Below are 27,704 nucleotides of genomic sequence, written 5' to 3'. Positions count from 1 at the left end.
ACAAAATAGTTTAGATAATCCAATCCAGATTGTCCCGAGGCCAACACCGCAGGTAGACCTGATCAGAGCCCGTATGTTTCATTCATCAGCAACAACAGCGTGATTGCATTCAGGTCTTTCTGACTAGGTCTCAATGAAATCATACTTCTCGTTAGTTTAAAAATCCAGTGTCCCTCCATGCGCGTATATACCTCACCACGGCATTGCTGTCGAGACTCTTGGCCTGCCTGAAGGTTTCCGAGTGCTCGTGGGTGTGCCTCGTGCCAAGGAGGACGCCACCGCAGGACATGCGCTCAAAGTCCTGCTCAAGGAAGTCCATCAACCTGACTGCGGGATTATCTCGTTCCTGCCCCTGGAAGTTCCTCACGCGCCGCAGCCAGTCTCCAAAAGGGATGATGTCCTCTTTTTGCATGAGTAACGTCTTGACAAAGATGGGGATCATCTCTCTCCAGCCCATCTGCAGCCGCCTGTCGATGTGGTAGACCGGATAACACGGCTCCTCATGATTCAACAAGAGATCTGTGCACACAGCAGCCACCTCGTTGACCGGAGTCCAGGACACAGGCCCCTGGAGATCGGGGAAAGTGCCAAGCGTCTGCGCTGATCTGACGATAAATGGGAAATGTTCGAGCGAGTTCCAGTACCCGGTCACATTCGACCCAGCCACCTGCCCAAGCCGCACGACCATTGGGCGAAAGCGCTCGGGATATCTGTGAAGCGTCTCGTCGAGTATCCGCTCGCAGATAAACTTGGCCTCCCCATAGCCGTTTGCCAGGACCGAGGCATAGTCCATGCGCTCTTCAGGCACGTCGGCGCATCCACTGACCAACGGATGATAAGCGACTGTGGCGATGGACGAGATAAACTGGAACGTGATCTTGTGCTGCAGGGTTATATTACGACGCACCACGATCGATGAGGCGAGGTCAACGAGGTGGCGCATCGCCCTGAACTGTGGTTCGAACCCTTGCACAGGTCTCCTGCCGCTCATGGGCCATGCATTATGAATGATATGGGTGACATTGTCCACCAGCTCATCGTGCACGTCAGGAGGCAGGCCCAGCAGAGGTTGCGCTGCATCGCCCTCGAACACCTTCACCTTGGACTGCGCCGTGGCGTCGAGGGCGAGCTGCTTTGACTGCAGCGACGCGGTCTGTCGTGCCAGCGGATCGCCACCGCCGCGCCTGTTCAAACAGTACACGGTTTGAACCTCGTCGAGATTGGCAAGGTATGCGACCAAGTGACAGCCCAAACTCCCGGTCGCGCCCGTCACGAGTACTGATCTTGTTCTGCTTGAAGGGGCCTCGGTCTTGTCGAATCGCGTGGCGCTGGGTATGGGTATGCTGAATCCCTCCGAAAAGGCTGACACGTAACCGTTGACTTCATCTTCCCGGGAGCAGGACCTCCTTCTACCTGGGCCACGTACCGGTTCTTGTTCGGAGGACGAGAGGTGAGGTGGCGCCTCGCGTGCTGGGCTCGAGGCTGTGGCAAGAAAGATTCTCTGGATGCTGGCCTCCGGGGTCGCGCCATCTGTCCAATCCACATGGGCGAAGCCCCCGTCCTGTAGGGCTCTCTTCCAGGAGTCTTGGTCCACGATGGCATGTTCTCTCCCGTCGTCAAAAAGCCACCAGCCCTCCAGGACGCCAAAGATCATGTCTACCCAGTGCAGCCTGTTAGTCATCTCGAGCATCAGGAGGAACCCGTCTGCCCGCAAGAGGCGGCGTATATTCCTGGCCGAGCCTACCAGCGAGTGCGTTGCGTGTATGACATTAGTTGCTATGATGATGTGCTGGGATCCTAGGAGCTCCGGATGGGACGGCGGCTTCTCGATATCCTGCACGCAGAACTTCACAAAGGGGTACCCTTTGAGTGCCTTGCGTGCTGCCGAGACCAGGGAGGGTGAGATGTCTGTGAATGTATACCGAATTGGGAGCCCCAGCTGGGCCAGCATCGGGAGTAGCCACTGTGCAGATCAATTAGTATAATCAACCAAGATGATGTGGAGTAATGACTATTATTAATCCCATGGTCAGATTACTCGCCTTGGTGGTGCCGCCAGTCCCTCCCCCCAGCTCGAGAATATTGATGGGGCCGCCACTCCGATGTAGCCCATAGACCTGTCTCAAAAGCCTGCTGAGAAAGTCTGACATCAGGCTATAAGATAGCCTGTTCAGGAACGAGTCTCCGTATAAGCCTGCGACCAGCTGGCGCCCCCTCTCACTGCCAAAGATCAGCTGTAGGCCGTCAACCTTACCACGAACAACGTCTGCGAGCCTGGAGCCTGTCCAGTATGCCAGCTGGTTTGCGAAGTGGTGGTCAGGACAGTCTCGCATCAGATCCTGCAGCATTTCTCTGCTGCCTGACGATGGCACTGCGGTATCCGTACGGGTGATGTGGCCGTCGACGATCTTGACGAGCTCTGCGTCCTCCAAAAGCCTGTAGAGGTAATCCGATAGGCGCCCATGCTGTGGCGCGTGGGGGATCCGGACCAGCTCTTCTCCAGGCTCAGCCGTGACCAGGTTACATCCTAGGGTTCTGAAAGCCTCCACGGTAAGAACAGCGCAGAGGTTGTCCTGCCTCGGCAGGACGTCCTTCACATATCCCAAACACCGATGTTTCTGGACAGCTTTCTCCGTCAGTATCCTGCAGTCTTTGAATATTTGAAGAATAGTGTGAGTCTCCACCCACTCAGAGCATTGTAAGGCTGTGGTTTCGGCGTCGTCGCTGCCCAGCACAGCTGGCGTATGCATGGATGCTGAGGCAACACTGACGCCGCTGCTTACTGAACTCTCGGTCGATTCATCTTGAGTAGGGCTTCTTCTACTGCTGCTGCTGGTAGTCTCCAGGTTCTGGGCGTCGGCGACGGGTTGTTGATATATGCCCATTGCTTTCTCGAGACAGGCCAGGAGGCCTGGGAAGTCAGCGATGTGCATCAGCTCGTGGGCTGGTAGGCTGCAACCAAAGCTTGACTGGATGTCTCGACCCAGCTCTATGCTCATGAGCGAATCGATCCCCATGTCTGCCAGCTGGACGGCGTCCTTGATCTCACTGGCATCTATCCCGCTCAGATCGGCAAGGACAGTCTTGAGTTTCCACGAGAGACTCGTCCCGCCGTTCTCCTGACGAGTCGCGCATCCTGGCCCCAGAGACACATCCATGGGTGCAATGGGCGGCCCCTTTCTGGATTCTGGCTCCTTGCCTAGGTACTCTGCTTTGGGCAGGGTAAGTTCGCCGCCTGTGGCCGGCGGTGGTGGTCCAGAGCTGAGGCGGGTCAGCAATCTCGACATGGAGGCCTTGGTCACCCTGGAATATCTGATGCCCAGGATTACCTCGGCGAGCAGCCCAGATCTCTCCTCAAAGACGAAAATGTCTGTCAAAAAGTTCCTGCCAGCTTGGTCCGGGCTGTTTACGGCAAAGATGTTCCACGCCTTGTGGCCATCCGAGTGTTTCGGCTCGGGGTCAAGAGCGGCCACCGGATTCTTGGTCCATTCTTCGAACCCACAAGCGATGAACATGTCATCAGGATTGTCATTGGCGAAGCAGTTGATCCAGATTCCCCCGACCTGGCTGAAGCAGTCTGCCTGGAACGGGTCAAGGGCCCAGGGCTCGGAGCTCTGCTGGCGCACGACTCGGCCGGCCACCTCATGTCCGTGGCCCACGAGCTTTTGCAGGCCGCGAAATGCTGGACCATAATCGACCACATCCGAAAAGAGCCTATAGATGGCCTGCCCCTGGAGTATATTGTCCGCATTTTGCCTTTGTAGGAGTTCCAAACACCGCTGGTGGCTGACCAGCCGTTCCAGACGGCCGAGTCCCGCGCGCAACTTTGGATCTTCCGTCTCGAGGAACTGGACCTCTCCGGTGACGTACGTCAAGACCGTCTTGTTGGCCGTGTCTGGCTCGCTACTAAAGATCTTGAACGCCCACGCATCAGGTGCTGTGCTGATTGGCTGAGCTTCTAAGTAGACAGTCCTACCGGGTCCATCGCAGACGGGCGCCAGGTTGTGCACGTCTCGGATCTGCGGTCTAGACCTTGTCTGAGAAGACACGCCACGAATGCTGAGTATGGCCTGGACGGCAATTTCGACCTCGAGGGTTGCCGGGCAGATGGGTGCCGTCCTCGCAATGATGTGTCCAGACACGATATCTCTATATCTTTGTGTTTTCGTGTTCACTCGGAATCTGGCGCATTTTTCGTTGCTGTCTCTGTAGGCCAAAAACGTGTGCAGGTCCTGGGTCTCCTCGATCTGTGTGTCGCCCTCTGGGCGCGGTGAATCTCGGGGTGGCTCCTTGAAGGTAAGCCAGTGATGCTGCTTGTCGAACTGGTAAGGAGGCAGGCAGATGAAGTTGTATTCCCTGGATTGTGACTTGTGATGCGCCCAGTGCTTGGCTCGTATTCCCGCCTCCCAAAGGCTCATGGTGGCCTCTGTGAGCTGCTGCAGTGGGTGCCCACTGGTGATGTTCACCGGCAGCAAAACATGGCTCTTGAGGTCGGACAGGGCCCTGCCAGCCATGTTTGTGATGCTCGAGTTCGACCCAGCCTCGACCCACACGGCTGAAGGATATCTCTGCTGTAGTCGCTGGACTGCGTGAGAGAAGTGTACGGGTTGTCGCATATGCTCCCAGACGTAGCCTGCCATGGGTAGCTCGTTACATGGGAGCTCGGTTGCCCGCTGCAGTGGGATCGTCGGCTCTGCAAAGCTGAGACCTCGACCCAATTCCTGTAGCTTGTCCTTGAGAGGGTCAACCAGGCCCGAGTGGAAGGCATGAGTAACGTTGAGCCGTTTGTACCGGATAACAGCAAGTCCGTCCTTGCGGCTGCGTAGTACCGACTCGAGGGCATCAGCAATGCGTGTCGTCGAGGCGACCGTGAAGCTGCGAGGGCCGTTGAAGCATGCGATAGAGGCCCCCCCGCCTACAGCAGCCAGCAGGGCCTCCACATCCTGCAGCTCGCCCTGGATGGCTATCATGGCCCCCTTCTCAGGGCCCCACGAGTCTCTGATGATTCTTGATCGCCCGAGGACCATCCGGAGCGCGTCGTATAGGCTCAGGCTGCCCGACACACAGAGGGCGCCAAGTTCGCCAAAGGACTGCCCGACGAGGGCAGCCGGCTGGAGGCCGCTCTCTATCCAGGCCATAGCACATGCGTACTGCATCGAGAACAAGATGGGCTGTAGCTCAGAAGGGTCCGAGATTGGTTCGAGCTGGAAGATGCCAGGAAAGATGCTGGTTGCTCCGAGGTTCTGACAGACCCGATCGCAGCGGTCGAGGTGAACCCTCAATATCTTGCAGGACTCGTAGACCGCCCGGTCCAGCCCTACAAAGGTCGAGATCTGACCACCAAAACAAAAAATAACGGGTTGCGGCTCCGGCAGTCGAACAGGCAAGATCCTGCCCTCTTCTATGCCGGCCAGGGTCTGGCCCAGCTCCTCGAGCGTGCTGCTGGTGAAGATGGCGGCTGTCTGTAGTGACCAGTCGGACTGCCGGGCCAGGTTGAAAGAAAAGTCTGCCAGGCTCATGTCTTTCGCATTGATGTCCCTGCTCCGGAGAATGAAGCGGCACAGCCTTTTTGCATAAGCTCGCACGCTCCCATCGTGGCGCCCACTGATGCAAAACGGCACCTCGTCGCGGTGTACAGGGACATGGCGTAGACGATGACGATCTCGGCGCCACAGCCCGGGCACCTGCTTCACAATCATGGACGCGTTTGATCCAGATGCTCCGTAGTTATTGATCAGGGCAATCTGCGGCCCTGTGCGCCACAGTGCGGCTTGTCTGGAGATTTCCAACACCCCTGGCGAGATCTTGATGGACGGGTTCGTGCTGTCGAAACTGGCCTGCGGGACAATCAGGCCATGGTGCATCATCAGCAGGACCTTGATGAGAGACACGACACCGGAGCTCCCTTCCGTGTGCCCAACGAGCCCTTTCACAGAGCCCAGTTGTGCCGGGCCAGGTGGGCTGTCCAGGCCCCGAGACCCCGAGCCCAGGAAGGACTGGATGCTGTCGAACTCTATGGGATCACCGACCGGCGTTCCTGTGCCGTGGGCCTCAACGTACGATATCTGGCTCGCGGGTGTCTGTGACTTGAGAGAGACGTCCCTAAACAGCGCGGAGAGCGAGCTCCTGTTGGGCACAAAGATGGGCGTGCTGTTGTCGTTCTGGATCACGGCAGTAGCAGAGATGACGCCCAAGATCGGGTCACCATCGGCAACCGCCCGTGACAACCTCTTGAGGAACACAGTGGCGATGGCCTCCCCCCTGCAATATCCATCAGCCCTGGCGTCGAAGGGCCGGCACTGCCCAGACGGGCTGAGAAAAGAAGCTGCGGCTAGGTTTTGGTACCACAGCGGAGAGCTGATGAAGTTTGTTCCCCCGGCCAAAGCCGCCCTGCACTCGTCGTTTAGTATGGCCCGACAGGCCTGGTGAATAGCAACGGCAGATGATGAGCAGGCTGTATCAATAGTAAGCCCAGGCCCGGTCCAGCCGAAATAATGGCTAACCTTTCCGGAGATGAAGCTTCGTAGGTTGCCCGTGGCTGAGAAGGAGGTAGGGGCGTGGTGCGCGACGTTTCCCTCGTAGTCCGTGGCGCAGACACCGATATAACAGCCCACGCTCTGGTCCCGCTGGTGAGGAGGGTCCTGGAGATAGCCCGACTGCGAGACCGTCTGGTACGCATTCTGTAGGAGCAGTCTCTGCTGGGGATCCATAGAGACGGCCTCGCGGGGACTGATGCCGAAGAAGTGGTGGTCAAAGGCCTGAGCATCCTCGATGAAGTTTCCGAACCAGTCTCGTCCTGGATCATGGTCGGGTCGGAAGACGGTGTTGAAGACGAATCGGTCTGTTGCGACTTTTCTGTGCTGGGACTTGCCCGCCAGGAGGATCTCCCAGAAGCTCTCGAGGTCCTCTGCGCCGGCTACGTTGCATGCCATCCCGGTGACGGCAATGTCGTCGTCGCGTATCTCGGCATCTTCATGTTGGCCATCAAGTTCGCCAAAGTGCGTGACATGGGTGTGGTGCTCCTGAAAGATGGACGGGGGAACGCACCGCTCAGGTCCAAATGACACGACCCGCACAGTCGTACTTGATGACGAGCGCCGTGTAGTCTCTAGCGCCCTGGAGAATGTCCCGATCCAGTTCGAATGGTCTAGCAGTATTGCCCGCAGTGCCTCCTCATGAGGGGCTGCTGACATGGAGAACGCATGCACTGTCGTCCGGTCTGTCGAAGTCATCTGCAGCGGCATAGCTGGGCTCGAGGCGTTTGGAAATCGAAACCCCTGTTGTTGGCTGCAGAATCGGAGCAGGGACTTTAGGTTCTCTTGATGGACTGGGTTATGGAATCGGCCGTGAAGGCCTAACTCCGACGTGGTGATTCTAGCTGTGTCAAGCCTCCCCCTCAAGCTCATGATCGAGGCTCTAGAGGCCGTCAAGGTTGCTCGGTTGCGGTCGTAGGACACTGCCAGGTACGCCTGGTAGGTTATCAAGCTTGTTAGCCATGCCAAACTCGTTCTTCTTTTACTTTTCATTTTCTTCACCAGAATGAGAGGGACTCACATCTGGGAATTCCACCAAGATCTTTGCCATCTCTAGGTCCCCTCTACCGATTGAGTTCCATGCTGCCGCAAGAGAGGACGAGGTGCCCGGACCAACATTCTGGGCGTCGACAATCGCCCCGACAGCCATGGCCAGGCGGAGTGCTGCTGCGCCATTCCTTTGAAACTCAGGTCGGCTGAGGCTGTAGGTAACTACAACCGAGCTAAGAATCCCAAGGCAGAAGCCCAGCGCTACTTCATTTTCTCCCCTGGGCCCGTCCAGCCGTCCTTGTTGAAATTGCTCATATTCCCAGAGATGCGATATGATGACCAGAGGGCCCAGTATAGTGTTGGAGAGATGAGGCGTTGACGGGCCTGCCAGGTCTGGGATCTCGTTCTGGAGCCAGCCCAACAATGTTTCCAGCTGTGCTCTTCCCTGGATCTGCCGCAGGTCGGGAATGGCATCTTCGAGGGCATCCCAGCTGTCGAGACAGTCCTGCACAGCGTCGAGCACCCATCGTGCCTCTGGGTCGGTCTTGACGTGGGACCGCACCCTGCTGAAGTAGCCTCTGTGGAGCGACAGTGCCTGCGGACCAAACACATATAAAGTTCCTTCTGAACCAGCTGGAGTTGCGTTCCTCTCCATCGCGATGAGTCTTGGCAAAATACTACTCAATGCAAGAGACAGCCGTCTTGTCGTGGGCCAGTAGATTGTGCTGGTGGCGTTTTCCCGGTTTCTTGGCAACTCTTGTTCAACATCAGAGTAACTGGGGGGAAGAGCGTAGGATCCAAAAATACTTCAGCCAGGGCTTGAGAACCATATTTTCTCGACATCTTTACCACGGCTGTTCCTCACACTCTGTCAGAGGAGAGGTCGAAGCTGGTCGTTATCTCGAGGACCGTTACATCGGCAAAGGAGCCTGGCAGAAGAACTTGACCAGGTTAATACCGCCCCCAACCCCCCCCTCCCCCCTTTTTTTCCTCTTCACCGGAGTTGCGGGTGGAGTTGATATCGGACTTGCGACCACGCCGTTTATATTCCGTAATGAAGTTGTTGGGGGCCGGCCTAGCCAAGGTCGCATTCCTCCCTTGAGCGCAGCACGAATGCATAACAGACGTGCTGAGATGCCCGATTGTAGAAGTACATTACGAAATGCTGATCACGTCTGTTGGGTACCGCAGAAATTCCTTCTGGGCTTTACTTGATTGAACTTTGTAAATTCTTACCATAGTTGCTAATAACCACTCCCCTTACCGGTGACACCACAGGAACAAGCAAGTATAAGTTTGTTCATGTGACCTCGGCATCATCTAGTGGTTACCTCCCTCTGGACTGGTTACTCTACGATAGTTGAGCTATGGTAGCGTCTCGCGCTACCATCCATGTTTGCTTGCTCTTTGACGACAGTGGTGCTCCAGAGGCTTTTGCACCTGAGTCTCCGCGCAACATCAGCTTCGGTCTTGTGTGTGTTCGCACGGAAAGCAACGCAGATACGCCCAGGAACATAGTATCCCGATACCCACACATAGAAACGACCTGGGGTGTTTGTTTTCGATTTTATTTCTTCTCTCTTTCTTCACACGAAACATGTCAGAACCCATTGCTATTATTGGCATGGCTTGCCGGTTCGCCGGCGGCGTGGATACGCCAGAAGCATTATGGAGGATGTGTGCTGAAGGGCGGAGCGCGGTAAGTAAATCTCTGAATGTTATCCAAAAAGAAGGCAGATAGTGAGATTAGTATGGCTTGCGCTGATATGTCAGTCGCTGTGATGACTTCCTCCAGTGGAGCGAAATTCCGCCGTCCAGGTTCAACGCTGCGGCGGCGTACCACCCAAATCCCCAGAAGGTTAACACGGTACGTGTTCCAAGATGAAACATACAATTGTAAAGATGACAAGCGGCTCAACTAATAAATGACCGAGCTATCATCAGCACAATGCTCGTGGGGCTCATTTCCTGTCTGAGGATCCTGCTCTTTTCGATGCCAACTTCTTCAACCTGACGTCTGAGATGGCAGTGGTAAGATCTCTCACTCCCCGCCCCCCCCCCCCCCTCTCTCCAGGCCGAAGATACAAGAGGTTCAAGTGGGTTAAAAGGCAGGAAGATGTATATGTACATATATATATGGCTGACACCTGGCTTGTTGTCTTCAGGCCATTGATCCTCAGATCCGACTGCAGCTTGAGTCCGTATTCGAGGCACTCGAGAGCGGTGAGTGGACACCCAGAGAAGCAGAGCCTGGAACCAGACTAGAGGATGAAGAAGACTGACCGGACACCCTCCATCAAAGCTGGTCTCAGGCTTGGAGACGTTGCCGGGTCCAACACATCGGTGTTTGCCGGTGTATTCTTCCACGACTACGCCGAGAGCCACCTGCGCGACCCAGAGAGCCTCCCTCGGTACTCTGCCCTCGGCTCGAGCTCTGCTCTGGCAGCAAACCGCGTCTCCCACTTCTTTGACCTCCGGGGTCCGAGCATGACCATAGACACGGCGTGCTCGACCACCCTCATAGCACTGCACCAGGCATGCCAGAGCCTGCGGACGGGAGAATCTGACATGGCCGTGGTGGGGGGGTCGAACCTGATCCTGGATCCTGGCGCATTCATTGGTATGTCTTGTCCTCGGGGCAACCTCTGTGCTGCTTTGCTATGCTTAACCTGATCCTGACTGATTACCACAACGATGATAGTCCTCTCTTCTTTGACGTACGTGGCACAAATAGATAACCCATCCCGCTCCTTCCAAGCCTGATTATTACTTCTACTTGATGAGCAATCTTTTTTTCCCTTGTCTTCCCCCCCTCCTTTTTGTCTGGGGGGGGGGGGGTGTCCTTCTGTTTTTTGTCGCTAACGACAACACTTTTCAGCCTCCTGTCACCTGATGGCAAGTCTCACGCTTTTGATAGCCGGGCTAACGGATACGGCCGCGGCGAGGGCTCGGCGACGGTGCTGCTGAAGAGGCTAAGCGACGCTCTGCGTGATGGTGATCCAGTGCGCGGCGTCATCCGTGGGACGGCGGCCAACTGCGACGGGCGGACAGGAACCATCACGACACCCAGCGGCGAGGCGCAGGAGGCGCTGGTCCGAGAGTGCTACCGCCGGGCAGGGCTCGACCCCTTGGGAACCACCTATTTCGAGGCCCACGGGACCGGGACGCCGGTTGGCGACCCCATCGAGGTTAGTTCCATCGCTGCCGTGTTCCAGGAGACCGGCCGTCGGGCAGGCGGTGGTGTGCCCCTGCGCATCGGCTCGGTCAAGACCAACATCGGCCATACAGAGACGTGCAGCGGCCTGGCGAGCGTCATCAAGGTCTCCCTGGCCCTGGAGAAGGGGATGATTCCCCCTAGTATCAACTATGACAGCGTGAACCCGGCCATCAACCTCGAGGCGTGGCATCTCAAGGTGCGTGTTATCATTAATCATATGCAGGAAGAACAGCCGCGTGGACGAGCCGGGAGGGAGGATCTTCGTGAATGGGCCAGGAGACAGCTGACAAGGTCCATCATGACAGGTTCTAACAGCGCTGGAGCCCTGGCCTGAGGTCGACGGTGTCCGCCGGGCCTCGATCAATAGTTTTGGGTACGGCGGCGCCAACGCACATGCCATCCTGGAGAGCTACTCTTCCTTCTCGGCCTCGACGGGTGTTGGGCCCTTGGTTGAGCAGCCTGTGACAACAACATCAATAAAAGCAACAAGAACGAGAAGACCACGCGTCTTTGTGCTCAGCGCCAGGGACGAAGAGGCCACCGAGGCGGCGGTCGCCAACCTGAAGAGGTACCTCACCGACGCGGCTGAGGGATGCTGCGGGGAGGACCGAGAACAGCAGCTGCTAGATGACCTCGCCCTGACCCTTGGCCAGTGCCGGAGCAGATTCCCCTGCGTCTCTGCCACGCCGGCCCACGATATCGCAGGTCTCACGGCGGCACTCGGTTCGGCAGGGATGAAGGCGACCAGGCCGCAAGCTGAGAGGCCGAGGCTGGGCTTCGTCTTCACGGGTCAGGGTGCCCAGTGGTGGGCCATGGGCAGAGAGCTGATTGGCATCTACCCGGTCTTCAGGGACTCCCTGGCCGAGTCTGAAGGCATGTTGCAACGCTTTGGGTGGAGCTGGTCCCTCATGGGCAAGTCTCTCTTCTCCTGATTCTCGAGTGACCTGGTGAGCGAGCTGACATGTCCTACAGACGAGCTGACGAGCACTGCCGAGGCGTCCAGGCTGGACAGCCCGGATGTGAGCATGCCGGCGTGCGTGGCGCTCCAGATCGCGCTGGTGGAGCTGCTCTCGGCCTGGGGCATCGAGCCCTCGGCCATCACCAGCCACAGCAGCGGCGAGATCGCCTCGGCGTTTTCAGCAGGCGTCCTGAGCAAGAGGAGTGCTATCGGGATCGCGTATGCGCGGGGCCAGCTCGTGCCAGAGTCCGAAGGAGGTATGATTGCGGTCGGGCTCGGTCACGAGGCATGCAGCGATTACATCGCCAGGGTGTCGTCGAGGGGAAAGCTGGTCGTGGCGTGCATCAACAGCCCGACGAGCACGACCCTCTCTGGTGACGTACCGGCCGTCGTCGAGGTCCAGCGTCTGCTCGAGGCTGACGGGGTGTTTTCCAGGCGGCTGCGGGTGCGCACAGCCTACCACTCCCACCACATCTCGCCCCTCACCTCGGCAGCGTACCAGAGGTGGATCAGCGACAACGTCGATCTCAGCGTGCCAGCGCATCTCGGTGGAGAGACAACCACTCTGCCCCTAATCTTTGCCTCGCCCACGGTTGGCCGGCGCATCACATCGGCCGGGGAGCTGCTGGATGCCGGCCACTGGTCCAGGAGCCTGTCAGATCCCGTTCAGTTCGTGGGTGCGCTGTCTGCCCTGTGCAGGCCTGATGACGTGCAGCCCTCTTCTTCGTCGCCATCATCATCATCATCATCATCATCATCATCATCGTCTCCGCTGGCTGTTGACTTTATTATCGAGATCGGCCCTCACTCGTCCCTGGGAGGGCCGATCCGGGAGATCACATCATGGCTCCTCGCCGGCTCTGCTCTTGACAACAAGAACAATCAAAATACAGCAGGACAACAACATAGACCTGGATACGGCTCGTGTCTTGTCCGTGGCGTGGATGCGACGGCCACCATGCACGACCTTGTGTGCCAGCTGCTCAGGCACGGCTGCGACGTCGACTTGGCCGCCATCAACTTTCCTCACAGCATGGGCCGCGGTGCAGCACGGGTCCTCACAGACCTGCCTCATTATCCCTGGAACCACCAGGTGCGCTACTGGTACGAACCCCGCCAGAGCAGAGCCTACAAGCGGCGGAGGGAGGCCCCTCATGACCTTGTGGGCTCTCTCGACCCGGCGTGCAACCCAAGCAGGCCTGTCTGGCGCAACATAATAAGGGAGGCAGACGTACCATGGGTGAGAGACCACACGATCCAGTCCAACATGGTGTATCCTGGTGCCGGCATGCTGTGCAGTAAGGCAGGCCCCTTTTTTTCCTTTTTCGTACTCTTCGGTTCACAGCGAGATTTGAATGAGATAACTGATTACTCTGGTTGTCTCTTCCAGTGGTGATCGAGGCAGCCGTACAGGCATACGGCGGCACAAGGCAAGATGCCATCGAGGGCATACACCTCCGTGATGTCGAGATCCCACAGGCGCTCTTCATTCCCGACACACCGACGGGCATCGAGGTGACGGTGGAGTTCCGTCTGTGCAGCGACAAGGCCATCTATTCCAGCGGCTGGGCCGAATTCGTTATCCAGTCGGTCACGGCTGACAACGTCTGGACAGAAGTCTGCCACGGCCTCGTCAGGGTGATTGTTGACCCTGCCAGCGACAAGCAGCAACAGCAACAACCGCCCTGGGCAGCTGCTGGTGATGTCCTTAGGGGCCAACCCGAGAACCACGAGGCGTACCACGTCAGGATCTTTCCAGAGGACGTGTACAACAACCTGCGGACTCTGGGCATCTTCCACGGGCCCAGCTTCCAGAACCTCAGGTCCATCCGGGCGCGGTCCCTCGCGTCTGTGTCCACCCTGACCATCCCTGACATGGCATCCGTCATGCCCCAAGGCCACCAGCACAGGCACGTCATCCACCCGGCGACCCTGGACACGGTGATCCAGAGCACCTACTGTGCGCTTCCCGAGTCCCAGGCCGGCGGCCTCGAGCAGGCCCTCGTGCCCACATCGGTCAGGTCCCTGTGGGTCAGGTGCGGCCTCGCAAGCCGCCCAGGACACGCCTTTGATTCCTATGCTTCCGTCTCGCACAGGACGGCGGACCACGTCCAGTTCTCAGTCGCTGTCCTCGACCAGGCCACCAGAGAACCCGTGGTAGGCATCGAGGGGCTCACCATGCAGTCGCTTGGGGGCACGTTTGCGCATGACTTGACCGGGCTGGGCGCATACAGGGACGACAAGGTGTCGCTGGCCTTGTGGGTGCCAGATATCACCTCTGCACCGCTCTGCAGCGGCCTGGAGCACGAGCTCGAGCACACCATGCCCGAGGGGGAGGCAGAGGCCATGGTGAGCCTGCGTCGTGTCTGCGTATACTTTGTCCGCCAAGCCCTGCGCTCCCTGGCCGACGCAGAGGTGGCTAGTCTCGAGCGGCGTTTCCAGCGGTACCACAGCTGGATGAGGACCCTGGACGGGCTTGCTCGGGATGACAAGCTCGCTCCAGACAGCTCAGCATGGGCCCAGGATGATCATGATCCCAGGTCTGTCAGACGGCTCCTGGCCCGGGTTAAGGCTTCGAGTGTCAACGGCGAGATGGTGTGCCGGCTGGGGCCTTCGATTGCCTCCATCTTGCGGCGCCACAAGACCCCAGAGCAGCTCATGCTGGCAGATGCCCTTCTCAGCCGCTACCGCGCCGACGCCGTCAAGGCCCACCGCTCCCGTGAGGCGCTCGCCGCCCTGGTGAGCCATACGGTGCGCAGGTTCCCGAGGGCGAGGATACTAGATATCGGGAGCCAAGGGCTGCTGCAACAGGACCGAGGCGCTCTCAGCCGTCAGGTGCTCGGCGTGATCGGGTCTGACAGCTCTGGATGGGGCCCTCTTGCCGCGTGCTATGACGTGGGGCTCTCGAGTGAGGACATGGAGTCGTCTTCCCAGCTGGACGCGCTCAGGAGCCAGCTAGGGCCATGGAGTAGCCTGGTTCAGTACAGACAGCTCGACCTGGGGCGGGATACAACAGAGCACGAGGACCACCCCGAGGCGGCGTCCTACGACCTGGTGGTGGCATCTCACGTTCTGCGAGGCTCTAGAAACCTTGGAGCCGTCCTGAGGACGGTTCGGCGGCTGCTGAGGCCGAGAGGTATGGTTTTCTTTCTTGAGGCCGCGCGGGACCAGGTTGACACGTCCTTTGTGTGGGGGCTGTCGCAGGACGAGTGGTGGCGAGGTGAGTTTCTACCCCACTTCCTTGCTCACTTCCCTCCTCCTTTCAGCTTTATAAACTCCATGATTAATCAATTCCGCATCCAGATTACACAGTCGATACCACAGACGCCCATCCCGACGTCTCTTTGCTCACAAGGTCCGCGTGGGACCACATCCTTCAGGACGCCGGCTTCAGCGGAGCCGACCTGGAAGTCCGTGACTGCGTGGAGGAGGAGTTTTGCGCATATAGCACCATAGTGACAACTGTCACGGCCGTCTCGGCTCGGCAGAACGGCTATGATGGCGACGACGTGGTTAATGGCCGCGACGTTGAAAGAGAGCCAGCCATGCTAATAGTGACGGCTGATGACGCAGAGCTGAACCCTCCTGAGAGCTGGATGCACGCTCTCGTCGCCGAGGTGGCCTGCAGCACACGCAGGGCGCCTACCACCGCGGGTCTGACTACGGCCGACCCGCAGGACAAGCTGTGTGTGTATGTTGGCGACCTGGCCGGCCGGTCCGTGCTCGAGGCGCCCACCGGTCCGGAGCTGGATGCCATCAGGCGCCTCTGTGCCCTCTCCAGGGGTCTGGTCTGGGTGACCAGGGGAGCGTGCATGGGGTCTGAGCTGCTGGGCGGCGCCTCCATGGTAACGGGGCTGCTGCGGTCTGCGAGGATGGAATACGGCGCCAAGGGTCTCTTCAGCCTGGACCTGGACCCAAGCACCGCCGAGACGTGGCTGCAGAGCACGGCCCAGCTCCTCTGCCAGTTCCTTACGGCTACGCTGGTCGCGACGGAACCAACAGCCACGATGACGACGACGACGACGACGACGACGACGGGCGAGGGGCAAGGCCGAGATTTTGAGTTTTGCGAACGACATGGCGTGATTCATGTCTTGCGCTATCTCAAGGACATCGATAAGAACCACTTTCTCTCCTCCTCCTCCTCCTCCTCCTCCTCCTCCTCCTCCTCCTCCTCCTCCTCATCATCATCATTAATACAAAGGCCGAACGGGGAGCCCTTTCGTCAGCGAGGTCGCGTGCTGCGCCTTCATGTCGGTGTGCCTGGCCTCCTAGACACCATGTCGTTCAGGGACGATGTCGACTTCGACTTCAACTCTGGCCAGGACGACGGTGGCGGCAGCATGGATCCCGACCACCTTGAGGTCGAGCCGCACGCCTTTGGGGTCAACTTCCGCGACGTCATGGTGGCCATGGGCCAGCTAGGCGCTTACACCGCCATGGGCTTCGAGTGCGCCGGTGTGGTCACCAGGGTTGGCGTCCGTGCTGCCTCAGAGGGCGGCTTTGCGCCTGGGGACCGCGTCGCGACGCTCCTGGTGGGGTGCAGCTACGCCAGCCGCGTGCGCACCTCTTACACCAACGCCGCGCACATTCCCGACCACCTCAGCTTCACTACGGCCGCCTCATTCCCCGTCGTCTTCTGCACTGCTATCATCGCCCTGGTCGACAAGGCGGGCCTGCAGAGGGGCGAGCGTGTTCTTATTCATGCTGCAGCAGGCGGCGTTGGCCAGGCTGCCATCATTCTGGCCAGGTCTCTCGGCGCTGACATCTTTGCCACAGTTGGCACGTCTGAGAAGAGAGCTCTGCTAGTCGAGCGATATGGGATCCCCGACGACCATATCTTCTCCAGTCGTGACACCTCGTTTGGGCCTGGCATCCAGACTGCTACCCAAGGCCAGGGCGTGGATGTGGTCCTGAACTCGCTCTCGGGCCTGCTCCTTCACGAGAGCCTCGGCTGTCTGAGCCGCTTTGGCCGTTTTATTGAGATCGGCAAGCGTGATCTGGTGCGCAACAGCAGCATCGAGCTGGCTGCCTTTGATCGCTGCATCACCTTCCTCCACATCGACGTACTCCAGCTCTGCCTATTCCAGGGCGCCACCGTGCGCCGCACCATGCAGACCGTCATGCAGCTCTTCTGTGACGGCCACATGTCGGCACTGGCTCCTCCGATCGTCTACGCTCTAGCTGACCTCGACAAGGCGTTTCGCCTCATGCAGGCCGGTAAGCACACCGGAAAGATCGTTGCCTCAGTGAGGAACGACGAACATGTCATGGTAAGGGTTGCTCAATCTTGTTGTTATCCCCAGCGGGCTCTCGAGGTACAGACCTGCACAGTCCAGACCAGACAGGCTGACTGAGAAAATAACTGTATAAAAAACCAAACAGGTTCAGCCTCGTGCGCCGGCCGCTGTCAGGCTTCGCCCGGATGCCACCTATCTGGTCGTCGGCGGCCTGGGAGGGATTGGGCGGTCCGTCTGCAGGTGGATGGCCCAGCACGGCGCCAGGAACATTCTCATCCTGTCTCGAAATGCCGGCACAGTTCATGCGAGAGTGGCAGCTCTCGAGGACGAGATAGCTGCCCTAGGGGCCAAGGTGAGGGCGTGCAGCTGCGATGTTGCTGACGCGCGGGAGCTGGACGAGGTGCTGCGCTGCAGGCGAGAGGATATGCCCCCGATTCGTGGGCTTGTGCATGGTGCCATGGTACTCCGGGTAAGTTCTTTGCCTTTGTCTACGTCTCACTTCCAATGTATAACCCCGAGGCTGAAAGAGGACGGGGAAAAAAAAAAAGGACACCCTCTTGGACCGGATGACCCTGGAAGACTACCAGGTGGTGACGGCACCCAAGGTGCGAGGCAGTCTGAACCTGCACCGTGCATTCGAGACTCCTGGAAGTCTTGACTTCTTTATCCTGCTCTCCTCAGGCGCCGCCGTCGTGGGAAACCTCGGCCAAGCACACTACACCGCCGGCGGGACGTTCCAGGATGCCCTGGCCGCGCATCGAAACGCACGCGAGCTCGTGGGCGCCTCGATCGACGTCGGCCCTGTCCGCTCCGTCGGCTTTGTCTCCGAGAGCAAAACAACAATCGACTTCCTGCGCGGTCTGGGCTACAGCTTCCTCTCAGAGGCCGACGTGCTCCGGGTCGTGGAGCTTGCCGTGGTAAACCCCCACTGTGGACAGGTTATTCTGGGGCTGAACACCGGCCCAGGTCCGCAGTGGACCAAGACCAGCATGGGGTGGGACATGCGTTTTGCACCGCTTCGGTACCGCGAGGCCGTCTCGGCGCAGACGCTGGCCTCCTCTGGGGACAGGGCGCTGGAGGATCGAGACATGGGTAGCAAGATTGCCCAAGCAGCGAGCTTGGACGCTGCGGCCCAGGTCGTCGTCCGAGGGATTCGCGAGAAGCTTGTCGAGATATTCACGATGCCCGAGGCCGAGGTGGACGCCAGCAAGAGCCTCGCATACTATGGCGTTGACTCCCTGGTGGCCGTTGAGCTGAGAAATATCCTGGCTGTCCGCGCAGGCGCCGAGATCTCCATCTTTGATATCCTACACAACCCGTCACTCGATGTCCTCGGCCGCCTGGTTGCGTCAAAAAGCCGTCATCTGAATGCATCCCTGCGGCCCAGGGATGGTTGAGCACGTGATGAACAGAACTACTATGAGCAGGAAAGGTAAGACTCGGAGTCCATCGGATCTGACGCATTATTGATGACTATTCTCACGGTGCAGCTGGGACAACAAGCTATTTTATTGGATATGAGAAGATCATTATCCTTGAAATTGGGAATATCTGGTCTTTATGGGAGGATTAGCTGTTGTTGAGAGCCAAGGACTTTGTATGTGACAGCTAAAAGGAGTGACCACTCCCAGCTGACTGGAAACGGCTGTGGCCTATATAGCTGCGTAACGGTCGGACTCACACACTTTGTGTGTGTGGGCAAAAAGATTGCATTGCTGAGCGCTGAAGAGAAAAGAGAAAAGGAAGAGAAACGCCACGAGGCCAGCTATCTGAGGCTATCAACAGGTCTGGCTGTTGGCTGGCTGGAGGGGCCGTGCACGGCCCTGGGCCAGTGACTCACTGGCCTTCGCACACTTTGCGTTATGAACAGCCCATGTTTACTGATTCTCACTCTCTTGCTATCCAGGTCTGAAGAGTATTGGATTAACTGCCACAAATTCTCATGCACCGAATGTCGATACCACTCGCTCTTGCTGATATCCTTTAGATATCCCCTATGTATTCTGAATTTCCCCAGCGATACGATAGGCAAAGTAGGTGATGTTATGGCTAGTCTGCTGTAGCTGCTGCGTGTCAAAAGTGTGAATGGTGTATGCGATGAAATCGTTGACCTTCTCAGGCATCACCTGGATCAGCCGGGTAGTTGTCTGCGTGTCGAGCTCTGTGTATGTGTACGGCATTGTGGGAAGACCAGTCGAGTTTCTAAGCTGCAACAAGTTGATTTAGTTGATTAATGATATATGAGTTGCTAGAGTCGCTAGTTGACTCTATCGATTATTCTTCTTTTATAATCCTAGCTCTGAGTTATATAGGCGCTGTGTTAGATTTTGGATCTAATAACTGGCTTTCTTGAGTCTACTGTTCCTGTGGCCTGTTTCGTGACCTGCATGTTGGTTTGGATTATGGCAGTTTGTTCGCAGCGCTCAGTCTTCTGCAGGGCAGGACTCGTACCATGCCATGCAACGTCCTTTTTTACGTCCCTGTTGGTTCGTTCGCAGCGCTTGGTTTTCTACAGGTTGACGCCCAAAGATATCCTGACGGGCGACGGCTTTACTCCACAGCTAGGTAGCATGCGAGGAGTCAAAGTGTCTGATTGGTCGCTCAGCTAGCGACGGCAAGCACGCAGATATATGCAAACGATGTGAAATTAATGCTCGCGGCACGATATTGGCCCGTATTGCTCCGGCTCCAATTCTCAAGATTAACAACAAACTGTTTGCGCGCTGCTCGCATGTTTTTCTTCTCGAAAGATTCAAGTCAGCTGCTGCATGTTCGGAGCATCCAACCAACCTCGCTCCCAGCTAGAAATTACTGATTCTTACTAGCCTGCTCCAGCTTCCATCTTTCCTAGCTTACCTAGGCACTACGGTAGGTGCAGGTGGTTACTTCAGTTAAGACAGCTGTGACCGCGTCACGCACCAAGGCAAAGCATACGGGAAGTAGAGGAAAAGGCGTCTAGCGGCAGACTGAGAACTGCTGCCGACGAGCTTCCCCGCCGCCTACAGGTTTGGCTTGTTGTAGCTCAGCCAGCCCAAGGGCCTGAGGCATCGCCAGACACTCTCTCCCACCACTCAGACCAGGGCTAGCAGCCATGGCAATCCAGGCACCCGCTCGCAACCCAGACGTGGACGGCAGCAACAGCAATAGCAACAGCAGCAAGAAGGCTGGCGATAAGGACAAGGCTGATGCCAAGGACGAGGCTGATGATAAGGACGAGGCTGACGATAAGGAGAAGGCTGATAATAACATCGCCTCAGGGGATAATAGTGAGAATAGCAATAGCAGCAACAGCAACAACAACAGCAGTAAGAAGGCTGACGACAAGTACAATGGCGTCACCAACTTCAAGCCCTCGCCCCGCTTCTGGGCCATCCTCATCACCTGCGCCGTCATCGCCCTCCTTAGCGCTCTGGAAAACACCGTTGTCATCACAGCCCTGCCTTATATCGTCGCCGACTTTGAGATGGGCGAAAACTACGTCTGGATCAGCAATGTCTTCTTGCTCACAGGGTATGTATCTGGCAAGCTGTGTCGTGTCAACCACCCGAGACTACCTTTTTTACAGGAATGATAAACCTCGCTGACCTTTCCCCACCTGTTCCAAACAGGGCCGCCTTCCAGCTCTTCGGCCAGCTGGCCAACATCTACGGCCGTAGATGGGTCACCATGGCCATCGTTGCCTTCTTCACACTCGGCAGTGGCATCAGCGGCGGCGCCACCAACAGCGGCATGCTTATCGCCGGTCGCGCCGTTCAGGGCATCGGCTCAGGAGACAGTGGTGCCCCCCAATCTGTTCAGCAGCCGCACCACCGTCGTCATCTTCCTCGCCACCTTCCTCAACTCGACAATGGTGTACTGGACTCTCTTCTTCCTGCCCGTCTACTTTCACGCCGTGCTCAGCGCGTCAGCGTCCCAATCGGGCGTCCACATCCTGCCCACCATCCTCTTTGGCCTGCCCGGCTCCATCGTTGCAGTCCTGATGCTGGCGCGCTGGGGTGAGTACAAGCCTCTGCACATGTGAGGCTTCGCCGTCACCATCATCGGCAACGGCCGCTTCACCCTCCTGGACTGCAACACCACGACGGCGCAGTGGGTCATGTTCCAGATGATCCAGGCTATCGGCACCGGTTTCGTGCTCAATGTTGAAGTTGATGATGGTAAAGACGATGGATTGAAAGATGAGGAGAAGAGGAAACTAAAAGACTGGTAGGCCTGGCGGCCGAAATAACAAACAAACGCGCACGGACCAACGTGCGTACTAATGGAAATGCACCTTCTTCACACCCCCCATTTTCAGTAGTAAAATGTAGCCAAAACGATACCTCCAGAATCGTCCTCGACTCCGTCCCATTCTGAACCGCATGCGAAACTCCTGGGTCAATTCTCGCAGAATCGCACCCCAAAATCAACCGATGAGCCCCAGCATCTCGACCAACCTCGTCAGCACCGGCCTTGGGAGAGATTTGGTGCAAATGTCCGCCAAATTATCCTCTGATCTGGTATATGCAACGTTGTAATCCATGCTAATCCTTTCCTGCACGAAATAATAGTGAACATCGATGTATTTCGTCCGCAAAGTGATTTTCTAATCAGTAATGAGAGATAATGCGGGTTCATTATCATAATACAGAATAGAAAGCTCTGCAATCCTGAATTTCAGATCTTTGAGCGCCTGGATAGTCCACCGGAGGTGAGATGCAGCGCTGAAACATGCCATATATTCGGCCTCACAGATGGATTTCGCCACTGTAGATTATCGTTTTGAGCTCCAGGCAACAACAGCATTATCAATCTTCATAATATATCCTGCGAATAACTTCGAATTGTCCGGATCCATATTGTATGAAGCATCCGAATAGATGTAGGCAGTGAGAGGACTACCAGTTGTCTTCCTGAAGGTAATCCTGTAGTCGAGCATGCCTTGAAGATATCTGAGCACCTGTTTGGCACAGTGAGCGTGTTGTTCTGTAGGATTCGCGTTGAAAGTCGCGAGCATCCCGCATAGAAACGCCAAATCCACGCATATACCGGTTACGAGAAAGTTGAGGGATCCGGTGATGCTCTGGTAGGTTTTGATATCAGTGAACATATCGTCATTCTCAATGCATCGAGAAAAACAACCCGGATCAACTGGAGTCTGATGGAGTTTGCAGTTAGCTATGCCAAAACGCCTGAGAATGCGCTCAGCATAACCATGCTAAGAGATCGTGATCCCATCACTGTTCTGATAAATCTCGAGGCTGAGAAGGTAGCAACAGAGGCCCAAATCCTTGCATTTGAAATAGTCCTTCAGGAGAGTTTTGCAGTTGTCCACAGCAGTGGGGGTACCCGCTATGAGAATGTCGTCCATGTAGACAGCAATAATAAAATCCTCGCTAGTGAATACGCATGGATCAAAGTGTGTAGAGGTGCTAAACTTAAGGAGGGCGTCTCGCAGGATTCCAAACCATTCGCAGCCCAACTGCTTCAGGCTGTAAAGAGCTTTCTTGAGCTTGAGAACTGTATAAAGGGATGCGTTGTATCCTGGGGGTGGCTGCATGTAAACATCGTGGGTAAGATCGCTCTGAAGATATGCAGTCTCAACATCCATCTGATAAACTATCCATTCCCGCAAAGCAGCCAGCCTGATAATCAACTGTAGACTATCGTACTGCGCAACGGGGCTGTATGTATCATCATAGTCGATACTGTATATTTGCATGAAGCTATGCGTGATCAGACGCGCCTTATATCGCAGCAAAACTCTCTCAGCATCGTATTTCTTTGCAAATACTCAACGAGGGTTGACCACATGGATGTCCCATCGCAGTAGCACCTCTGTCCATATGCTGTTGGCGGAGTGAGCAGACAATTCGCTCTCGATCGCGGATATCCACTGATTGCGCTCCGAATTGGCTATTACTTGGTTGTAGGTTGTGGGAATATCGTCATTCTCGACAGCAGCTAGCGCTGTTGCGTGGATATCATCGTTGGACTCGTATCTCTCGTCAAATCCGTAAGCAGTGAGTCCCTGTGCCTGTTCTGTGGGTTTCACCTGCTGCCCAGAACGAGTTATCATGGAGAAGGCTCTGAGTGTTGGTATTTTGGATGAGCTGGGTTGTTTAAGCGTTGTCCGTTTTGACGAGTCAGAAGAGTCCTCAGAGGAAAGTGAAGAAGAGGGAGCTGGAGGAGAGCCCGACGACAATGATCTTGGGAGCTTCACAGGCACCGGAGATTCCACATCCTCAGACTCCATCGCCCACTTGACAGGTGGCGATAGGTGATAGCCCTATTGAATGTGCGTCTTGGTGGCTGTCGTGACAACTTTGCGCAGGGGAACGTAGAGTCGACAGACTGAATTTCCCTTGCCAGCAGGATTGTCAAATCCCACGAACTGAGCTTTTTCAGCCCTATCCAGCAATTTTGTCCCTAGCTTTCTGGCCTCCACAGGAATATGAAGGTAACAGGGCTGAAGGAAAGGCTGGATGTGATCGATGAATGGTTTGTATCCGTGAAGGCGCTCGAAAGGCGTGATTTGACACGGGAGACTTTGGTATGGCTTTCGATTGCATAAGTAGACCGCATACGCAACAGCTTCCGGCTACAAAAACAAACAATCATCATTACAAAGCATAGCCCTCGCATCCGTAATAACAGTTCAGTTAAAATGCTCAGCTAAGCCATTGAACTCATAATGGTAAGGAGAGGATCGCTGGTAGGCTACGCCTCGTTTGCAGAGGACCTCAGTCATCCGCTCGTTAACATATTCACCCCCATTATCAGATGCAATAGCCTTCACTTTTGCATGAAAATGTATATCCACCATCGCAAGAAAGTCCTCAGTAGTCCTAACAGCCTGCGCTTTGAACTTAAGGAAGTATACCCAGCTGTAATGGGTATGATCATTGATGAAGATCATGAAGTAGAGGGAACCGCTGAGTAATGAGATCAAGAATTTCCCAAACAAATCGGAGTGTATAAGGTCGAATATAGTAATAGAATTGTATTGTGCTGGAAGAGATTTGGATCTATAGCGCGTTGATTTGAACAATTAGCATGCTTTGCAGTCAAATTCTGATAGCTTGACGGGCACAGAATCGCTATCAGAGTACAGCCATCACGCCAGATTTAGCGAGATATTGCTATGCTCAAAAGCCTCATGGAAATGTGTATATGTAGCAAACAATGCAGACTCATTGCCAGCAGTCTGAATCTCAAAATTCCCATGTTAGAACCTCGCTCATAGCACTATTAGCTGTGATTCGTCTCCGTTTGGAATAAGGAAGATATTGTTGCCTTGAGCGATCATTCTGAACTTCTTTCGAATAGTTATCCAGCTGAAGAATCGAGTGGATTTAAGTTAGCAACTATAAAGAACATTAGACAAACAGCACTTATAAGTAGAACTATCAGATATCCGCAGAAGGATTTCCACTGTGCCAACGCCCTCAACGGAAAGCCGTATGCTGCTGGCTACAGTGATGGTGCTAGTCCGAGGCTGGAGACTGGAGAAATCCTCGATGCATCCTGTCATATGTTTTGATGCGCTAGAATCGAAAATCCACAATAAGGGAATGATACTTGCATCATCCAGTTATGGTGGCAGGTTTACAGCAAAGGCTATAATCTCGTGAAACGCATAGAAGGCAACAATATCATCGTTGTTGTCCTCATCTTCTGCATAACAAGCAGTATCACGATCTCATTTCTTGCCCTTATTCTTCTTATAGTCTGCTAGCTTGGTACAATCAGTGTATAGATAGCTCACAAAGGTGTAGTTGCGAGCACAACACCAAGTACATTCTTTTCCAGCCTTATCCTTGTCCTTGCCCTTATCCTTGTTCTGTGTCCTGCGCTTGGTATTCTTCTTTTTAGCCGTAGATGTATAGTAAGCGGCCTCATCTTCGAGTTTGTTGCAGCTGGCAATATCGAGCATTTTGGATTCAATCTGAGAGAATTTGGTAAGATTTTAACTGCTCAAGTTGTCAACAACATAGTTCATACTGTCCGGCAGTATAGTAAGGAAAAATGATCCCTTAACATCATCAGATTCGAAGATTCTCATCATAGCCTTGCTCACAGACTGGTTCGATGTAGTAGTCCTGGTATACAGTTTGGTTCATAACTATCTGAAGTTGTTGAGATGGAACTGCAGATCATCGCCATTCTCAAACCTCATGTTTGTCAACAAGCGGAATAAGTAGATCGTAGAGTTTCCAATATTACAATCAAAACAGTTAGCCAGTATTATTCATGCATCCGCTGCACTGTTGCAATTAGCAATAAAGATTATCAGATCGGAGTGGATAGAGCTGAGTAGCATCACAAAGGCCTGATCATCCTGATGATCCCAGGCAGCTCGTCCAGCCTGATTCACAACATTTGGGCGTACTTTCTCACCGAACAGAACATCTGCCAGGCCTGCAAACCGGAAGGCCCTAATCCAAGCAGCTCTCCAGTCCAGAAAGTTATCGCCCTTGGAATCCAGCTTTAGCAGAGATGAAGGATCCAGCTTGAAATTAAAAGAAGGAGAATTAGAGGGATTAAGAGCTTGGTTGTCAGCTATGTTGAGTAGTTTGCATTGATATACATGCCAGACTTGTATCCCGGTGCTTCGACTTTACCTGGGGGCGTCGTTCAGGCGTCGCGCGCGCTCTTCCTCGTGATATTGATGGGGAGTAATTTTGCGATTGGTACCAATAGGGGTGTTATTGATGATCCAAGTCCAAAATTTTGATGAACCGGGCCTATAACCTGTTGAAGTTGATGATGGTAAAGATGATGGATTGAAAGATGAGGAGAAGAGGAAACTAAAAGACTGGTAGGCCTGGCGGCCGAAATAACAAACAAACGCGCACGGACCAACGTGCGTACTAATGGAAATGCACCTTCTTCACTCAACACCCTCCTGCCCGCCGTCCAGGCCCAGCTGCCAGAGCGCCACCAGGCCTCAACGACCTCGGTCTGGGCCTTTGTGCGCTCCTTTGTCAGCATCTGGGGCGTCGCTATCCCCGCCGCCATCTTCAACAACCGCTTCGCTCAGCTAGCCGGGCGCATCGAGGACCCGGCCGTGCGTGAGCTCTTCCACGGCGGCAACCGGGCGTACGAGAATGCGTACGCTTCCTTTGTCTGGTCGTTCTCTGAGGCGACGCGGGACCAGGTCATCAGCGTCTACCAGGATGCGCTCAAGCTGCTGTGGCAGATCTCCATCGGGTTCGCGGGCGTCAACTGCCTCATCGTCCTATTTGAGCAGCGCGTGCCCCTGAGGACCGAGCTCGAGACAGACTACGAGCTGGAGCAGGAGGAAAGGAAGAAGAAGGACGGCGAGGTGGCCGTAGATGTGGATAACGCGGCCGCGAGCAATGTTGTGACAGGGGAGCTCAAGACCGGCGTTGTCGCCTGACCATAAGATGGATGTGGTTTCTGTTAGACGGGGTCGCATAGACGGACGATATAATTGTTGCCGGCGTCATTCTCAACGTGTCTTAGCATGGCTAGATTTCTGGGGTTTCTTCTTCTTCTATCTTTGTCTTATTCGTGCCCTCTTTTCCTTCTTCTTCTTCTTCCTCCAATTTATTCGTCTCCTTTTTTGCTTCCTGGAATAAAGTCACCGATACGGGCAATGTTGCGGACAGCGCTGGAGCAATGGAACAGGGCGGTCACTGGTGGATCATAGGTACCTAGACTTTTGTGATTAGAGAAGATAGAGTGGTCCCAACAATGATTCTGTCAAATGTGGGGCAGTGAACTCATCGGGGTGAAGGATGGGTGAAAAGCTAGGTCATCGATTTCTTGTACTAATCCTTCTAACTATCCTGGGGCCAGAGGTACTGGTGCACCCGTTTCTATAGGAAAAGTATAACAAAGGGCCGGCTAGCCTGAAACCTAGTGAAAGGGCCCTGGTGTTAGAAGCCTGAAAGGCCCTTTCACCCACATGAGACCAATGCCTTTATTCCGATACTCCCTCCCAGCCAGCATTATTGTGATGCTGGCTGCTGTTCTCTTTAAGGTCCTCCATCCCAGCCATTTTGAGGAGCCTCTGGTATTGGCCGGGCTTTAGCAGCTTGGTAAGGGCATCCGCGATGTTCTCCTCAGAGAGCACATAGTGGAACTTCACGTTCTCTTGTGCTACTTCTTCACGAACGTAGTAGTAGCATGCTCTGATATGCTTGGTTCTATTTGTAGTTTCCAACTTCTCGATGATCTTGAGAGTGGCCTGGTTATCTGTATAGATTGGGATTGCTTGGTTTACTAGATTGCTTTGATCTATTTCGATAAGGAATTCTTAGAGCTATGCTGCTTCCTGTATAGCAGCGTTCGCAGCATAGTATTCAGATTTAGCTGTTAATTGAGAGATTAAGATTGTTAGCTTGGAGGCTTACAAGATAGATTCTTCTGCTAGGGTAAAGATGAATGTGATTGTGGACTTGCTAGTATCTTGATTGTTGTTGTATGAGGCGTTGCAATAGCTTTTAAGGGTTAAGCAGCTAGCTTTGTATTAGATATTACAGTTCTTAATTCCTTAATAATAATGCAGAATTCTTTTTATAGCTTTCTTATAAGCTTGTAAGGGATTTGATATAAATCTAATCTATATACTTGCTGCAAAAGCAGTATTAATTCTTATGATGCATAATGGGTAGATAACTGATTCAATGATCTGTTGATAGTGTTTACAGTTCTCAGTTGAGGCTTTCTTAGTGTTGCATATAGCCTCAGCTATAGCGCTTATAGCTATAGGGATGATTGCTAGCTTGCATTCGCCCTAGCTTCATTCAGCAAGCATT

The 27,704-nt window shown here is 55.1% G+C and overlaps 3 protein-coding genes across 3 annotated transcripts; 2 read left to right on the top strand and 1 right to left on the bottom strand.

Annotated features, from left to right (window-relative positions):
* Nucleotides 1-151: 151 nt before the first annotated feature.
* On the bottom strand, nucleotides 152-8,178 carry M406DRAFT_38109 (uncharacterized protein; the record flags this gene model as incomplete). The annotated part of the gene is made up of 4 exons (XM_040924050.1): nucleotides 152-1,963; nucleotides 2,013-2,678; nucleotides 2,736-7,469; nucleotides 7,555-8,178. 4 exons carry the CDS (start codon nucleotides 8,176-8,178, stop codon nucleotides 152-154), a joined length of 7,836 nt encoding a protein of 2,611 aa, XP_040777586.1.
* A 942-nt stretch (nucleotides 8,179-9,120) lies between these two features.
* M406DRAFT_255199 (uncharacterized protein) lies at nucleotides 9,121-18,335 on the top strand (the record flags this gene model as incomplete). The annotated part of the gene is made up of 15 exons (XM_040917017.1): nucleotides 9,121-9,222; nucleotides 9,319-9,390; nucleotides 9,468-9,554; nucleotides 9,689-9,746; nucleotides 9,826-10,143; nucleotides 10,225-10,240; nucleotides 10,402-10,936; nucleotides 11,046-11,656; nucleotides 11,693-12,996; nucleotides 13,089-13,342; nucleotides 13,373-14,918; nucleotides 15,011-15,171; nucleotides 15,238-16,971; nucleotides 17,084-17,407; nucleotides 17,487-18,335. The coding sequence occupies 15 exons, from the start codon at nucleotides 9,121-9,123 to the stop codon at nucleotides 18,333-18,335; spliced, it is 7,971 nt and encodes a 2,656-aa protein (XP_040777570.1).
* Nucleotides 18,336-20,785: 2,450 nt separating this feature from the next.
* M406DRAFT_339766 (uncharacterized protein) lies at nucleotides 20,786-26,320 on the top strand (the record flags this gene model as incomplete). Its single annotated transcript, XM_040921482.1, has 3 exons — nucleotides 20,786-20,955; nucleotides 24,932-24,935; nucleotides 25,841-26,320. The coding sequence occupies 3 exons, from the start codon at nucleotides 20,786-20,788 to the stop codon at nucleotides 26,318-26,320; spliced, it is 654 nt and encodes a 217-aa protein (XP_040777569.1).
* Between the last annotated feature and the right edge of the window lie 1,384 nt (nucleotides 26,321-27,704).

This window comes from Cryphonectria parasitica, assembly GCF_011745365.1.
Source record: "Cryphonectria parasitica EP155 unplaced genomic scaffold M406scaffold_4, whole genome shotgun sequence".
NCBI classification, from domain to species: domain Eukaryota; kingdom Fungi; phylum Ascomycota; class Sordariomycetes; order Diaporthales; family Cryphonectriaceae; genus Cryphonectria; species Cryphonectria parasitica.
This window is presented reverse-complemented; position numbering and strand designations above follow the sequence as displayed.